We start from the raw sequence: 15,082 nt of genomic DNA on the forward strand, positions 1-15,082 counted from the left end.
AAACAAAAATGTCTCCAGATATTGTCAGATATTCCCTGCATGTCCAAATCACCCCTTTTGAGAACCACTGCATCAGACTATGCGTTACTAAGGCCAGGGACTGGATCTTGTTCTCCTCCAGCACCCAGAGCAGGCCTGGCCCCGGTTAGGTGCTCAGTAAATGCTACCCAAATGAAAGACAGCCAGCTGACCTCTGGGCAAGGACCGGAGGGTGGGACTCAGAGGTCAGAGTTCCAGGAAGTGCATGACGTCATGAGGGAGGGGAGTCTGTCCTTTTCCTTCCCCCAAAGGCACCCCAATCATCATCTCCTGTTGTTCTTCCTCGCTCTCTGTGGGGGAGGGGACATCGAGGCACAAGGTGGACTTTTTCCATGGCCTTGAGTCCTCAATGAAGGCCACACTCATCTCACAAATGTGCCACATGGAGCAATGGCTGCCCCAGGGCACGGGGCGTCTTCCAGGAGGAAACACACAGGGGGAGAGGTAAGCCACGTGGCATTTATAGTGGGCATGGCTGTGGCCGCGGCCGCCTCTGGGGAGGGCCGGGGGCTCAGGCACATCACTGCTTCAAGGCCATCTTCCAGGAGCCCAGTGCCTGCGCGATCCAGGAGCACCGCTGGTGAGAAGCGGGCAGGCTCTTGCAGCTAGGGCTCCAGCGGTGCGTGGTGGCTGGGTCGCACACCCACGAGTCCCTGTGTGGCAGCGGCCAGGAGTTCCAGCAGCAGCTGGCTAAGATGTGGTCCTGGGCCTGGGCCGCGTAGATGCACACTGATGCTTCTGGGTCGTGTCTTAGGTTTTCCAGAGCTGGGTCAGGGGGAGGAGAAAGGCTGCTTGTTAAGACCGGGTCCCCCACAAAGTTCTCACAGCGGATGCTCCCTTCTCACCCCGGTGTCTCGGCTTAGGATTTTGTTTAACATCCCTTCATTTCATCTTCCTCCCAGCCCTTCAAACTGTGCCTGCCTTTCGAAGCCTGAATTAAAATCTGCCTCCTTCAGGAAGCCTTCCTGGATTGCCCCAACCTCATCAGTTTCCCCAGTTACAAAATTAACCCGCCCCGATGAAGAGCCTGGACCACTTGCTCTGTACTAAATGGTTTAGGGCTTGTTTTCTAGCCGGGGTTCCTAGACTGTAAACTCCCCTAGGGTGGGGCTGTGTGTTCCGTGTCCTGGTGACCCCGTGGTACTTAACACTGCTTGCCAGGGATGAAGACTAGCACAGCTGGACTGAGCTGATGCCCCCTGCTTTGGGACCTAGTCCTTCTGTTTTCTGTCACCCACTGCGAGCCCACTCATTCTCTCCCTAGCCCCTGAGATCTCAAAGACGCAGGGCAGGACTTACCCGCTTTAACTTCATTCAGCCGGTCTTCTGTCATCATGCTCTCCATGCAGGGGACCAGGGACCCTTGAGTGTAAGCCAAGAGGTGAGTGCATCCAACTCCTGACTAGGGCCCCCGCCCTCAGACCAGACCTTCTGAAGCTCTCCCGCCCTCCTTGAGTCCCACAAAGGAGGACATAAACAGAGAACTTCATTTTGACCCTGGAACAGATTCCCCAAGAGGAGTCCTGGGAGAGACGGCAGGTCCGGAGGGCAGGAATGGCACCGGGACAGGGACAGGATCTGGGCTAGAGCTGACGCTGACAGTGTGGCCCTAGGTGGTCCCTTACCCAGGTTGGCCCTTAGTGTCCTCACCTGAGACTCAGGGAGGTTGCTGCCTCAGCTGGCCCCTTCCCCGGGGTGTTTGAGCGGTAATAATGTAAAGGACACAGAGCGCCTTGCACCCCTTTCAGGCAAGTGTGGGGTCCTGGAGGGAATGAGACCCCGCTCCTCAGCCACGTTGTTCAGCCCTCCCCGGCTCCCAGCCTACGTGCCTGGTCCCCAGAGTACCTGCAGGTCCTCGAATGGGTCAGGCTGTACCTCTCACCTCTTGTTGGGCCCGCCCCACATTTCTCTGCCTGGCTCATTCCTATTTATCCCTGAATATTCAGCTTAACATGGTTACTTCTCCAGGAAATCCTTCCTGACCCTGCGCCCACGCTAGGTTACGTGCCTCTCTGGGCTCCCAGAGTATCTGAGTTTCTCTCATCTGTACACACTGTGATGAATTTTGTGACTCATGAATATCGCCCACCAGACCAGGGGTCTCAAGCTTAGGTCCACTCGGGGTGGGGAAGTGGGAAGGGCGGTCTCTGAGGATCTTAAATCACACGCACAATTGTACGTGTGTATGCATTTTTTCTGGGGGAAGTGTTCATAACTTTTTTCAGGGTTTCCCAAACCCGCAAGAAGTTAGGGACCCCTGTACCAGGCCAGAGGTCGTCTGTGGCAGATGCAGCCTCTACCCTGCTTTGGTTCCCCAGCACAGATCCCTGGCACAGAGAACACCCCTGAGGCTGTTGAACACCAACACTTTTAGATGTGGTTAATTTGGAGCAAGAGTTAGGGAAGTCAGCATCTGGCAAATAATGTCACTCTGTGTGAGAAGCTGCCTCTGAGCAGGCCCCCACGTTCTGAGGGATGCCCCCAGTCCTTGGCTTGGCTCCTCTGTCCCTGCACAGAGCGGGTTCACAGCACACCCCCACCCCTGCCATCCACATCGCCTCCAGAAGGGTTCTCTGTTTCTCTAGACTAAGCCTGGATGGTACCTGATGCAGAGGGGAGCATCATACAACGTTTGGTAAATGAGCCAGTGAATGGGTGCACGGACGACTGGACGGATGAAAACCACAAGTGACTTGGGGGAAAGAACTAAAAGAAATGTTGCAAAGTGAGTGGGAACATCATCCTGTCCGAGCTCCTATGCACCAAGGTCTCTTGGTCCTGGTGAAGGAGTGTGTGGATATTTGAGGGAGGGGAGGGGCGTGGCTGGGAGGAGACATTCCCACCTGCCATCGGAAGGGTCTGAAGGGGATTCTGAATGAGGGGAATCGAGTTGTTTCGGGGAAGTGTGGAGTGAGCTGATGTTGAGGGAGCACCGTGACTAGCCAGTCTTCACATTATTAAAAAATATTCTCATCTAATCTGTGAAAAAGGAGTTAATCCCCATTTTACAGGTGAGGAAACTGAGGCTCCCTGGGAGTAGATGACTCAGTTGGGGTCACACAGAAAGGGGCTCATGGAGCTGAGATTCTACTTCACACTTTCTACCGCACAGCTTCGCCTCTCTTGCCACAGTCAATGGTAGGCTCCTGCTGGGCCCGGACCCGTGCTGTACTGGGGAAGGGAGGGGGAAAACAGCAGTTCCGTTGTGCAGTTGCCAAGGTTGTGACCTGCACAAGGACTCCAGGCTGGATCCACCCTGTGGCCCACTTCCCAAGCAGGGATCTAGAGGAAGAAACCCCTTTCTAATTCGCACCATGACCATCTGCTGGCCAAGTTGTGCACACAAGGAGAGGCATTTCCCAGGTGCCAGGAGGGCTGGCGGCTTCCTTCCAAGGGGAGGAAGCAAAATAGAGGGCAGGCAGCGCCCCAGGTGCAAGTCTAGCCCTGCCAGGTTACCTATGAACGTGACTGAGGACTTCCGGAGGGAGGCCCGGGGATTCTTGGCATACTCCAGGCTCTGGCTGAGGAATGTGAAGGTGCTGTCTTGGTGGGTGGTCACCTGGGACGAAGAGAAAGCCCAAGAGTGCTGGGGCCTCAGAGGCACTAATTACCCATCCAGTCCTCCCAAAGCTAGGGATGGTGACCCTATCAGGCAGCCAAGCCCTGGCAGCTTGCCTCCTAAATGTCTCTGCCACCATCCTGGCCTCTGTCTGAGACCCCCAGCGACCAGGCCTCATCTGTTCTTAACAGATTGCAATGATCGTTTCCATGGTCTTCCTGCCTTGGGTATATCCTCTTCCAGTCCACCCCCTGCTACAGCTCAAAGGAAAGTTCTAAAGATAAAAGTCCAGCCTAGTGAGAATGGACACGGCATGCAAGGGACATGATAGATAAAAAGACAGGTCTGATCAGCGTGAAGGATTTGAGTTACAGAGCAGTGAAGAATAAACTGGACAGTTAGGAAGGTCTTAAAGCCGGACAGGAATAAGACTTACCTATGCATTAGAAAATAGGAAGCCAACATCTATTCTTGATAGAGCAATGACAAAGCAATGTTTTGGGCAAAATAGTCTGAGAGTGGTGTTCAGGACAAGTTCGATCAAGTAGAAACTAGGGGGCATGGGGGGGCAGGCATCCTGCTAAGGGGCTGCTGAGAAACATGAAGAAAAATCTAATATGATTACTCTCCTGTTGACAGTCTGCTCTGGGCCTGGCATCAAAGCCTTCATGATCATGCTCCTCTGCCTCAGTTTCCACCACCGCCCCCCCTGCTATGCACACTCTGCTTCAGTGCCAGTGGCCCCGCTATCTCCGGATCTGTGCCTGGTACTAGCAGTTGCTCCTGATTGGAGTGCCCTTCCCTCTCTTCTTCATCTCATGAATCTTTCTCATCCCTTGAGGCTCATCTCAGGAGCCACCTCCTCCCTGAAGCCTTCCACAACCCTCAGACGGAGCTGCTCTCGCCACTCTTCATGCTTCTGCAACATATGACAGCATGCTGTAATTATTTATATCTATGTCTCCCCCACTGGGTCCAGAGTTCCCTCAAGAGAAGGGGCCAGCTCACTCAGCTCAGGGTCCTCAGCACCCTGGACAAAGGTTGGTGTGGCATAGATCCCAGAAAGCATTGGATGGATGGATGAATGAATGAATGAATGAATGGGTTACTGGTCCTTTCTCAAAGCTACGGCTAGAAGTTGACCTTCACACGAGCGACGCTGTTGATGCTGAAAGAACAAAAACAGAATCTAGAGGAGCCTGGGTGGCTCGGTCGGTTGAGCGTCTGACTCTTGATTTCAGCTCAGGTCACGATCCCAGGGTCGTGGGATCGAGCCCTGCTTTAGGCGCCGCACTGAGCGCAGAGCCTGCTAAAGATTCTCTCTGTCCCTCTCTCTCCGCCCCCCGCCATTAAATAAATAAATAAATAAATAAATAAATAAATAAATAAAATCTACGAACAAAACAAAACAGAATCCAGAGGGGTCTAACACAGAGGTCACAAGCCACAAACCACAGTCATTGGCAGAACAGTGACCAGCAGTGTTTTAAACAAGCTAAATTTGGGGCGCCTGGGTGGCGCAGTCGGTTAAGCGTCCGACTTCAGCCAGGTCACGATCTCGCGGTCCGCGGGTTCGGGCCCCGCGTCGGGCTCTGGGCTGATGGCTCAGAGCCTGGAGCCTGTTTCCGATTCTGTGTCTCCCTCTCTCTCTGCCCCTCCCCCGTTCATGCTCTGTCTCTCTCTGTCCCAAAAATAAATAAACGTTGAAAAAAAAAATTTAATAAACAAGCTAAATTGATGGCTAATTAATGTCTTATAAAAATCTGGGCTTCTAGCTTTTCTCCTGAAGCCGGAGGACCTGGCAAGAACGGCCTGCACAGTGAAGCGGAGCACCCACTCGTGCTTTCAAGAGGGCCCAGGCCCTCCGGGTTGCCCCCAGCCCCCACCACTCCTGCGCATGCTCATTCTCTGGTCGCTGTAGGTATCTGAACCAGCACCCTGGCCAAACGCCTCCTCCAGACCTCTTTTTCCCACTGGGATATGATAGTAATAATATCAGGCACTGCATCGAGGAGGCTTTGAACATTACCGATAAGGGTCGTATCCAGCCCTTTTCGTAATCCTGGAATCTGTTACTCTGCACGTTTCGCTAGATTGGTGTGGAGGGTGCTGGCCTGCCCCGCCCACATTGGTGTGAAGCATTTATTGCCCCAGCAACGCCTCCGCGGAAGAGAACTGCTGGCCCAAGGTCACGTCCCTTCCCAGGGTGGCTGGCTTCCAGTAACAAACGGACACAGGGGTGTAGAGCCCTGGCCCCTGGCCCCAGTTTGGGGAATCTCACTGCAGTGTTGGCTGAGATCTCTCCCAAAGCTACGCTGCAGCTTGACCTCTCCTCCTGCCCCCTGCCCTCCCTTCCGCAGGTGTTGAACCCAAGGGTGCACCCTAATAAACCTCCTGCATGCTAATCTCTGTCTCTGAGTCTGCGTCCTGGGGAGCCTGGCCTGTGACAACAGGGGAGGTAGATGGGACTAGATGGCAAAGCTTCCCAAATGTTATGAGGAGGGACAGGGCTTCATCCTGCAGGACGCGTTCTACCGTTCTAACTGGGTGTTTATGGCCTGCTCCTAATTCAGGATGCCGTCAGGTGTTACCTAGAAAGGGGGTTCTGTGGTTAAATAAGTTTGGGAAGGGGTGCCTGGGTGGCTCAGTCAGTAGAGCAGCCAACTCTTGATCTCAGAGTTGTGAGTTCAAGCTCCATGTGGGGCAGAGAACCTTAAACAAATAAATTAATAAATAAAACAAATAAATAAATAACTTGGGGAATCCACAGATTCAACAACCATGAAAAATCTCAGCACCGAACATCTCAGAGCCTTTAATGACCTGATGGCACGACAACCGTCCAAGAGGAAGATGACGAGGTAGTGTTTCCCAAACTTACTCATCTTAGAACCTCTTTTGTCCCCTCGGGGGTATTTCTCGTGGGAATGTGTCACAGAGAATACACCCTGGCAATTGCCGATGCAGAAAAGGGAGCCGCTGAAGCTCTCAAAGCAGGGGTATAAGACAGACAGACTCGTGTTTGAACCAGACCGCTCTGGTGGCCCGAGTGGGGATGGGATCAGAAGAGATGAGATTCAAGGCTGAAAGAGCCAGGCGATGGCTGGATCCAGAGCCCAGCTGGGAGACATCCGTGTCTTGAACTAAGGGCAAGGACAGTGGGGATGGGGAGGGAAAAGCCAGATGCAGAGATATTTAGGATATTAAAGATTGATCAAATGTGGAAGGTGACAGATACAGAGTCGAGGATAATTCTAGGTGTCTACTTTGGGGGTCTAGAGGGACAGAACAGAATTGAAATGGGAAGGAAGGCCATAAGCTCAGAGAGGCCTGCTGAGCTTGAAGTGCGTGTGGTTCACCAGGGAGGTGTCCGGTAAGCCACCGGAGAGGGACACTAGAAGCGAGAAGCCAGAAATACAGATGCACGTTCAGAAGCCGACAACTTGTGGGCGGTCGTGGAATTGCCAGGCAGGATGCTCGGGCGAACAGAAGGAAGAGAAAAGGGAAGAGTTGGCCCCCTCCAGCACACGCATCAGGAACCACTCAGTCTTGAAAGCACTCACAAGGTACTTGCAAATTTTGGCCACCGTCCGCTGCTGGTTGTCCCAGGACTTCCGGCTATAAGCTCTTTTTGGCAGTTCCCAGGCCATGAAGCAGGAACAGCGGAACAGGGTCTTCACACATTTCTGGGGACCAAGAGGAGGACAATGCCAGCGCTGGGGAACTCCACGACAGCCAGAACATACTCCAGAGAAACAGTTTGGTGAGACTTTTGGAAAATCAAATCCTGTTTGAAATGCACAAGTGCCCGAGGCGCCTGGGTGGCTCCGTCAGCTAAGCGTCTGACTTCGGCTCAGGTCATGACCTCGTGGTTGGTGGGTTCGAGCCCCGCATCTGTGCTGACAGCTCAGAGCCTGGAGCCAGCCAGAGCCCTCCCCAGCCAAGGCCCCCCACTAACCTAAAAGGTGCCTCGGATGCTGTGTCTCCCTCTCTCTCTGCCCCTCCCCCACTCATGCTCTGTCTGTCTCTCTCTCTCTCTCTCTCTAAAATAAACTCAAAAAAAATTTTTTAGTCAAAAAAATTAAAAAAAAAACCACTCTGAAATGCACAAGTGCAGTTGTTCCTTTTGAGGAGGACTTCCACCACGGTGCCTTTGGGAAACAGGCTTGTCCATGACAGGTGGTTAGTGACTCTGGCCTCATTTCCCTAATGGGAGGCTCGGCCGCAGGGCCCGGGGCCTACGCACACTCACCTGGCTCACCTTGGCGTTGCCGTCTTGCATGGTCAGCAGCAGGGGCACCAAGGTGCCGATCAGCTGCTCCTCTACGGCTGGGGTGCGAGGCGACCGCAGCTTCTGGACCACCTTGCCGTACAGGCTGATGCAGGAGGAGCGCACGTCCTCTCGTGACTGGGGCAGACCCGGAGGCTCAGGCATGCCCCCTCCTCCCAGAGGCTGCCTGGGCCTCTGAGCCCCACCGCAGAGGCATCAGCCTTCCTTCCACTCACTCTGGGGGGGTGGGGCGGGGCCCTCCAGGCACAAGAAGCATGGAGATGGATGGAGAAAAGCGGAGGCCACCTGGTGGGGCTGATCTGGGGCCAGCATCCCCCTCACTGAAGCCTAGGTCCAGAGTTCTGCCCTCTCTCCCCAGCCAGGGCCCCCCACTAACCTAAAAGGTGCCTTAGTGCCAAGTGGAAAAAAACGTCCCCCTCTGCTGGAACCAATTAAAAAATGCACCCCCGCCAGGTGGGCCAATTGCAAGGAGGCACATGTCTGGGGAGGCTTCATTACAAAAGAGCTCTCTCTGTGGCAACCAATTAGAGAAGGAACTTTCTCCATGCAAACCACTCACAAACAGTGTGCCAGGTGGAACAAGGGGCCCCTCCCCCTGGGCTGACTCCGGTCTGCCCTGCCCCCAGAAGGCCGTGGCAGCTACTGCATCCCCCAGAGTAGTAAAGAGCCCCCCCCCCCCCGCAAACCCTCTCACCCTCCACCCCCGTGGGATCCCTTACATCACTGAAGTGTGGGAGCAGGACCTGAAGCATCTCCACATAGACCGAGCTGTCCATCAGCTTCCGGTCCTGCCCCCTGAAGATGGTCTTGAGGTTGTGGGCCGCCTCCACCACCAGCAGCCCGTCCATACTCTTCAGGCCCTTCACCATAGAGGGCAGGAGGGCCTGGACCTTGGCAGTCTGTGGGGCAGGACCATCTCGGATGGGGGCTCCTACCTGGGCTGACAGGTGAGAGCCCCAGCCTCTGATTCACTGAGATAAACTTGGTGGAGACGATACCCCTCCAGGTTTTTGGTTATGCCATCCCACCGGCCTGGAATGCCCTCACTCAAGCTCTTCCCGTCCCCAAAGTCCTCTGTGTCCTCACTCACTCCTTCCTGGAGACCTGAGGCCCTTTGTGGCCACCCCCTTGTTGGCACTAGGTAGATGGCCTGTGTTGCTAGTTAGCTTGCAGTCTACATCCTGTCCCCTCGGCCCTCTAGACCCTGAGCTGCAACGGCACCAGGCAGAGGAAAACAAAGCACTTTTTAAAATGCTAAGATGGGGGCGCCCGGGGGGGCTCAGTCGGTTGAGCATCCGAGTTCTGCTCAGGTCACGATCTCCTGGTTCGTGAGTTCGAGCCCTGTGTCGGGCTCTGTGCTGACAGCTGGGAGCCCAGAGTCTGCTTTGGATTCTGTGTCTCCCTCTCTTCCTCTCTCTCTCTCTCTCTCTCTCTCTCTGCCCCTCCCGCACTTGTGCTCATGTGTGAACACCCTCTTTCTCTCTCTCTCTGCCAAAAATGAACAAACATTTCTTTAAAAAATGCTAAGGTGCACCAACAATCTGGGACTCAGTTTCCTAATTTGTAAAACGGGAATGATTACTGCCATCTCCAACCCCTCCTATACACACTGCCTTCAGGGTCATTGTGAAAAATCTGGATTAGAAACGATTTCAGGGGTGCCTGGGTGGCTCAGTCGATTCAGAATCTGACTCTTGATTTCAGCTCAGGTCATGGCCTCTAAGTTCATGGGATCGAGCCCCGCCATCGGGCTCCGTGCTAACAGCGAGGAGCCTGCTTGGGATTCTCTCTCTCCCTCTCTCCCTCTCTGCCCCCCACCTACTCACATGCCCTCTCTCTCTCAAAAATAAATAAATAAATAAACGAACATTTTTTTAAAAAGGAAACTATTTCAAAAAGAATAAAATGTATGGGGAATCTTTAAAGGCTATCTACCCACTTTACAGATGGGGCAACTGAGGCAGGGGCAGAAATGGGTTCCAGCATCTGAGAGTCCGTGATGGCCAAGCTCCACCCTTCCCTGAGCTCGGGGCCTGGCTGGCCGAGCTCTCCTCTGTCCTCTGCTCACCTTCTCAGTCCTGCGGGCCAGGATGATCAGGCCTCGGATGGACAGCACCTTCATGATGGGGTCCTGGTGGTTCAGGCCTTCAGCCATCCTCCCCAGAGAGTACTCCTCAGGGATCCGCCGCACCTGTTCCATCTGGAGAAGCTGCAGGGGTGATGGTAATTACTCCCTGGGCCAAGGGCCAGTGCAGCCATCCGTCTCCCCACGCATGGGAAGTGCACGCTGGATGACCAGGGGCTAAGTGTGGGGCATGAACGATTGCTATCTGGTCAGCGCTGTCCAAAGCAAGCCACGTGCGTAAATTTAAATTTTCTAGAAGCCGCATTAAAAAAGCAAAGGAGAAATCGATGAAGTCAATTTTAGTAATACATCTTATTTGACCCAATATATCCAAAGTCTTATCATTTCGGCATGTAATCAATAAAGAGATTATTGACATATTTTAGTCTCTAAGACTTTTTTGAATCAAGTCTGAAATGCGGTGTGAATTTCAAACTCACAACACATTTCGATTCAGACAGACACATTTCAGGGGCTGACTAGGCCCCAATGTGGCTGGTGGCTATCATATTGGACAGTGCTGGTCTAATTAGTACCAGCCACTGGCTCCTGTCCCCACCCAGCCATCAGTGTTGGTGACGCCAGACTCTGTCCTCTCTGCCTGGCTTCCCTCTGCCCACCGTCCTCAGTGAGCCCCTCAGCTCAGGATTTTAACTGCCAGCCCTAGGCATATAACACTCAAGGCACCGTCTCTAGTCTATGGCGCCGTCCAGAGCTCCTGACTTGGAAAACAGTTTGCCAGAGGCTGAACATGTCACTCTCCAGTTCAGAGCCCCTGTGCCCCCCACTGACTTTCACCATCGGGCCCTACTTGCCCCTGGGGCCTCATTCACGCCATGCCCATCCTCACACTCTGACCGCCAACCAGCTGCTAACTAAGCTGCCCGCTGTCTGTGGAAGGACCCAGGCTTTTTGTCCTCTCTGTGCTGGCAGGATGCCCTTCTGCAAGGGCGCCCACTTCCACTCAAGCACCTTGCATGGCTCCAACTAAAACTCGGCTCCCCCTCGAAGCCATGGTTGACATTGTGCCCAGGCCTCGTCTGGGTGGACTGCCCCCTTCTCTGGGAGCCCTGAACAGGGAAACCCCAGTGCCCCTATCTACTTATGTGTCTGCCTCCTGCCACCCCTCTGCCCTCTGGGGCTTCCTTGAGAACACAAACTGAGTGCCTCTCCTTGGGTCCCTGTAACCTAACACAAGCTCTGGGGTAGAGTATGTGCTTAGAGCACACTTTTGGTGCATGAGTTCAGGTCCAACACGAAATTCGGTTCCTTTCCTCCTTAGAACTACCCTTCCCCTATGTTCCCGTGGCAGGGGTTAGCACCACCGCCCTCCACTCTCCAACCCTAAACTGGGCATCACTCTCATCTCCTTCTTCTCTCCACCACCCTCCCACCCACGGCAGCCCCCTGCCTGGTCAGCCTCAGTAATGCTTCTCCCATCCGTTCCCTGGCCTTACCTCCACTGTAACTATTGAGGCCCTGTGTCTGTATGATGAAAAGAGAGAGCTGGGGAGAGGGGCAGGGCGGTGGATCAGAGGGGGAGGAGGCAGGAAAGGCTCCACCCACCCCTCCACCCATCCACCCAACTGATGCTCAGACCTGCTCTGTACCAGGTTCCAGGCTACACGCTAGAGATGCAGGGAAGCGTATTGATGAGGATGATGGTGATGATAATAATAACAGCAGTAATACAGCTGACTCACAGATGGTGCTTCCCAGGTGCAAGCACTATTCTCAGAGCTTCACGTGAACTCATTTAATCCTCAGCAAAACCTTATGAGGTGGGCAATTTATTATCCCCATACAATTAGCGAGGAAGCCCAGGCACAGGGGGGTTCCGGGACTTGCCAGGGTCACACGGCTCCCCTGCCGTTGGAAGAAGCAAGCACGCACATAGACAGTCACAGCAGAGGTGGCTGGGGAAGCCGGGGAGGGACACGTGAGCTACGTCAAGGTGCCACAGTGAACGTGGTGGGCCCGGCTCTGGCCGAGAGCAGCCCACGTCTTCTGGGGAGGAGGAGAAGGCCTGGACCAGGCTGAGGACACTTGCCCCAGGGTGGAGAGCCACTGCTCAGTGCTCCAGGGGAATGTTAAGGAAAGGGTAAGCCTAGAGCCCCATCGACAGATGAATGGATAGACAAAGGGTGGTATATACACACAAGGGAATATTACTCAGCCTTAAAAAAGAATGAAATTCTGAGCCCCTTTAACAAGATGGATGAACCTTGAAGACATAAGGTTGAGTGAAAAAAGCCAGACACAAAAGGACATTGTATGATTCCACTTATGTGAAACCTACAATGCCAAGTTCATAGACAGAGAGCAGAGTGCTGGTTGCCAGGGGCTGGGGAGGCAGAACGGCAGCATAGTGTTTAACAAATACGGTTTCAGTCTGGGACAGAGGCTGCATTCAGGAAGGACGACGAGCAGTTCTGTGGATGGTGCTGACAGCTGCACAAGAATGTGACTGCACCTAATGCCCCTGGGATCTACACTGACACATGGCTAAAAGGGCAACTTTTATGTTATGTATATTTTACCGCAATTTTTTTTAAACTAAAGAGAGGGAGGGAGGGAGAGAGTGGGTTTGTGTCTGGGTTTGAATCCTGGATCTGCCACTTACGAGCTGTGTGGCCTCGGAAAACTTAACTTAAATCTGTGCCTCAGTTTCCCCTTCTAAACTGGGGGATGAAATAGCATCTGCACCACAGGATTATCATGAGGATCAAATATATGTGTAAAACACTAAGAACGTGCCTGGAGGATAGTAAGTGCTCAATAAATGTTACCTATTAAAAAAAAGAAATAAAGAAATAAAACCATCTATCCTCAAATAAGTAGGCAAATGTTAACTATAATTGTTGGTGGGTGTCCTCTTCTGGATCTGACCCTAACCAACCTCCTGATTCACCTCCCCCAGCACCCCCTGGTACCCTCCACACATTCAACTCAGCTTAGATGTTACTTCCTCCAGGAAGTCCTCCCTGATGCTCCCACCACCACCACCACCTCCAGTCTCCTTTCTTCCGCCACAGCCTGGACTTCCGCCATCATAGCACAGGTCACTCCATGGCACCCCATGTTATAATTACGGTGTCCTGCGGCTTCCCTACCGCATTGAAAATTCCTTGAGGGCTAGGCAGAGTCAATTTCATATTTGTACCTCCAACCTTGCAGGTCTGGTGCCCAGCACATGGCACTGCCCAGCAAAGGCTGGGGTTGCCTGGGCATGAGGGGAGTCTGGGGGAGAGTAGAATGGGGTGAAGGGGTGGAAAGAGGAGGACCAAAGGGAAATTCTATGAGGCCTTTGTATTCTAGAGCAATCATGCTCATGAAACTCTCAGTTGTTAAGTACTGTTTGCACAGGAGAAATGACTGGTCACGTGAACTGAGGTCTGTGCTCCGGGAGGCCCAGGGGAGCCTTGCCCGGTGCCCGCTGCCCCTCGGTACCTCCACGAAGAAGGCGGTGGCAGTGATCTTGTGCTTCTCGTCGCCTCTCTCCAGGAGCGGGATGAGCAGATAGAGGATACGGCAGAGCTCCTGGCAGGAGTAATGCACCATGGCCCTGGGGGTGAGGAGGGGCGAGCAGTCCTCTCAGCCTCTCCAGCCCCGGGGGCCTGCTGGGGGGGTCTGGCCTGGCACTCTAAACTCTGGGCAAGTCAGGGGCACCTGGGGGCCTGTGTTCCCAGGATTTCCCACCCCGACAGGCTCTCAGAGGCCACCTGGTTTAACTGCTTTGTTTTACAGATGGGGAAACCGAGGCTCAGAGTGAGAAAGCTCGCCCAAGAGCACAGAGCATACAGCCCTTTGCATGATGCCTAGAGCACAGGAGGTGCTCAATAAATGCAGTTGTATCCTGAGACCCCCGGGGACCGCACCATCCTGGGCACTCAGGGCGCAGGGTTAAAGAACAGATTGTAGGAGCCACGTCACTGAAATCGAGGTACACCTTCCCAACCTTATGCGAGGCTGTATATGGTTGCAAGGGAAGAGCCTGGTCTGGATCAGGAGGTCATCTCCCAGCGTTGCCACTTCCTAGCTGTGTGACCTTTGGTGCATAACTGTCCCTCTCTGCACCCTGGCATCCTGCTCTTTAAAATGTGCGTTGATAATCCCTGCCCACTGGTCAGCATAATGATAGTGAAAGCTAACCTGTGTTGAGCTCTTGCCATTACCAGGGGCTGTTCAAAGTACTCTATTCAACCCTCATCCCAAACCCTGGAGATGGGTCCTATTCCTATTTCCACACTACTGATGGGCACACTGAGACACAGAGAGGGGAAGGAACTTGCCCTGAGACACACAGCGGGGAGGGGATGAGCTGGGACTCAGACGCAGGCAGACCGACGCCAAGGCCCCACACGGAAATACTAGACCACCCCACCATTTCTGTATTAGCGTGGGCACCGACGTCCCAAGACCGCGAGAAAAGGTGCTTTGTAAGTATACTAAGTGCTCCACAACTGCCGGGCACTGTCATAGCCACAGCCTCCACGGACCGTGTGCCATTATTCATGCGTGTGGCATCCACCCGCCAAGACAGGCGATACCCCGCCGTTCAGAAAACAGGTGATGGACCGAGGGAAGGGTCTGGCCCAGAGACAGACGCGAAGCCACGTGTGTGTGAAGATGCTGGGGTCTCTGCCTCCCTGTACCCCCTGCCCCAGGGAGCCCCAGCCTCACCTTGCCAGCAGGGACACTCCGCGGTGGTGGTTCTCGGCCTGCCCCATGAGCTCCCAGCCGCCCTGGTCCTCCAGAAAGGTGACCTCGTATGAGCAGCCCATCCTCAGCAGCAGGGTTTTCACCACTTTGACCACCCAGCTGCCAAGACAAGGGGGCTGAGATCTCCCGCCACCTACTCCCACAGGCCGGGACTCCCTCCCAGCAGCTCCCATCTGGCCAGACCCGCATCTCTGGGCCATGCTGATTGTTAGATAGCGATAACTGGTGTCTCCAGACAAAGAGGCTTTTTAAAAAATGATTGTTAGCTTTGAGAAAGAGAGTAAACAGAAGCAGAATTCCCTTCCTTTCAGAAATGCTGCTTCAACTTCCCGTTTCTCCTGAGCCT

General features: G+C 53.9%; 1 protein-coding gene across 1 annotated transcript in view; it reads right to left on the minus strand.

Moving 5' to 3' along the window:
- Positions 1-559: 559 nt before the first annotated feature.
- The window catches only part of MROH7 (maestro heat like repeat family member 7), a 50,106-nt gene continuing 35,583 nt past the window's right edge, over positions 560-15,082 (minus strand). The window contains exons 14-22 of the mRNA XM_047085920.1: positions 14,698-14,835; positions 13,465-13,579; positions 9,958-10,098; positions 8,609-8,788; positions 7,851-8,006; positions 7,162-7,284; positions 3,496-3,598; positions 1,339-1,401; positions 560-804 (exon numbers count right to left, since the gene is read on the minus strand). Coding sequence (XP_046941876.1) covers positions 560-804; positions 1,339-1,401; positions 3,496-3,598; positions 7,162-7,284; positions 7,851-8,006; positions 8,609-8,788; positions 9,958-10,098; positions 13,465-13,579; positions 14,698-14,835 — 1,264 coding nt within the window. The remainder of the gene's footprint in view (positions 805-1,338; positions 1,402-3,495; positions 3,599-7,161; positions 7,285-7,850; positions 8,007-8,608; positions 8,789-9,957; positions 10,099-13,464; positions 13,580-14,697; positions 14,836-15,082) is intronic.

Source organism: Lynx rufus, unplaced genomic scaffold, assembly GCF_022079265.1.
Source record: "Lynx rufus isolate CCGP_SWC_20201006 ecotype Redwood Valley unplaced genomic scaffold, mLynRuf1.p SCAF_2, whole genome shotgun sequence".
NCBI classification, from domain to species: domain Eukaryota; kingdom Metazoa; phylum Chordata; class Mammalia; order Carnivora; family Felidae; genus Lynx; species Lynx rufus.